This window comes from Trypanosoma equiperdum, assembly GCF_001457755.1.
Source record: "Trypanosoma equiperdum strain OVI genome assembly, contig: ctg_1641, whole genome shotgun sequence".
In the NCBI taxonomy this organism is placed as follows: Eukaryota; Euglenozoa; class Kinetoplastea; order Trypanosomatida; family Trypanosomatidae; genus Trypanosoma; species Trypanosoma equiperdum.
This window is the reverse complement of record NW_027123662.1, coordinates 632-1,290: the sequence shown is the minus strand read 5'-3', so window position 1 is coordinate 1,290 and position 659 is coordinate 632. Positions and strand designations below refer to the sequence as shown.

Below are 659 nucleotides of genomic sequence, written 5' to 3'. Positions count from 1 at the left end.
ATGGTCAGTGAGGAAAGTGGGTTGGGCGGGATGACGGCAACTGCAGAGAGTCGAAGGGCTCTGGCTGCAGAAAGTCATCGCTATAATGTGGAGCGTGTGCCGGTATACAAGGAATTGTTCAACAGCGAGTACCAGAAAGATTTAAAAAAATTGAACGAGGAAGCAGAGGCATTGCGCAAGAACTGTGGTGACGTTAGCGAGAATTTGGGTAACAAAACCACCAACGCAAGCAGGGCGCAGCTGCGTGGAATCGTTGCTTCTATCGTTGTGTTGGTTGCCCTTGCTGTGGGGCTCTTAGTGCTTAGGAATTGACGGGCTGTTGACTCCATCCTTATTCCCATCCCCACCCAAACGCGCACGATCACAATTATTCGTATGAAATTCTCACAGGCAAAGCGTTCATTTCCGCCCACCTCCTCCGTCGAAAATTACCCTCCCACCCGAGCTTCAGTTGATGGCATTACCCTTCACACGCCTGCATTTGAAGCCGACGTTAAATTTATTACATTTTATCTCTTCTTCACACCATTAAATAGTAAATGTTAAGGAAATGCGCCTGGGCCAAATGCATATGATACTTTCATGCCTTTCGTTGGATCGCAACCCACCCTGACACTCAGTTGCGGCGTCGCCGAAGTGTTTCAAGAGGGTATTTTTTG

The 659-nt window shown here is 48.3% G+C and overlaps 1 protein-coding gene across 1 annotated transcript; it reads left to right on the top strand.

Moving 5' to 3' along the window:
• Nucleotides 1-30: 30 nt before the first annotated feature.
• TEOVI_000538400 (ubiquitin-conjugating enzyme E2, putative) lies at nt 31-312 on the top strand (the record flags this gene model as incomplete). The annotated part of the gene is made up of 1 exon (XM_067222514.1): nt 31-312. The coding sequence occupies one exon, from the start codon at nt 31-33 to the stop codon at nt 310-312; it is 282 nt and encodes a 93-aa protein (XP_067078615.1).
• Nucleotides 313-659: the final 347 nt, after the last annotated feature.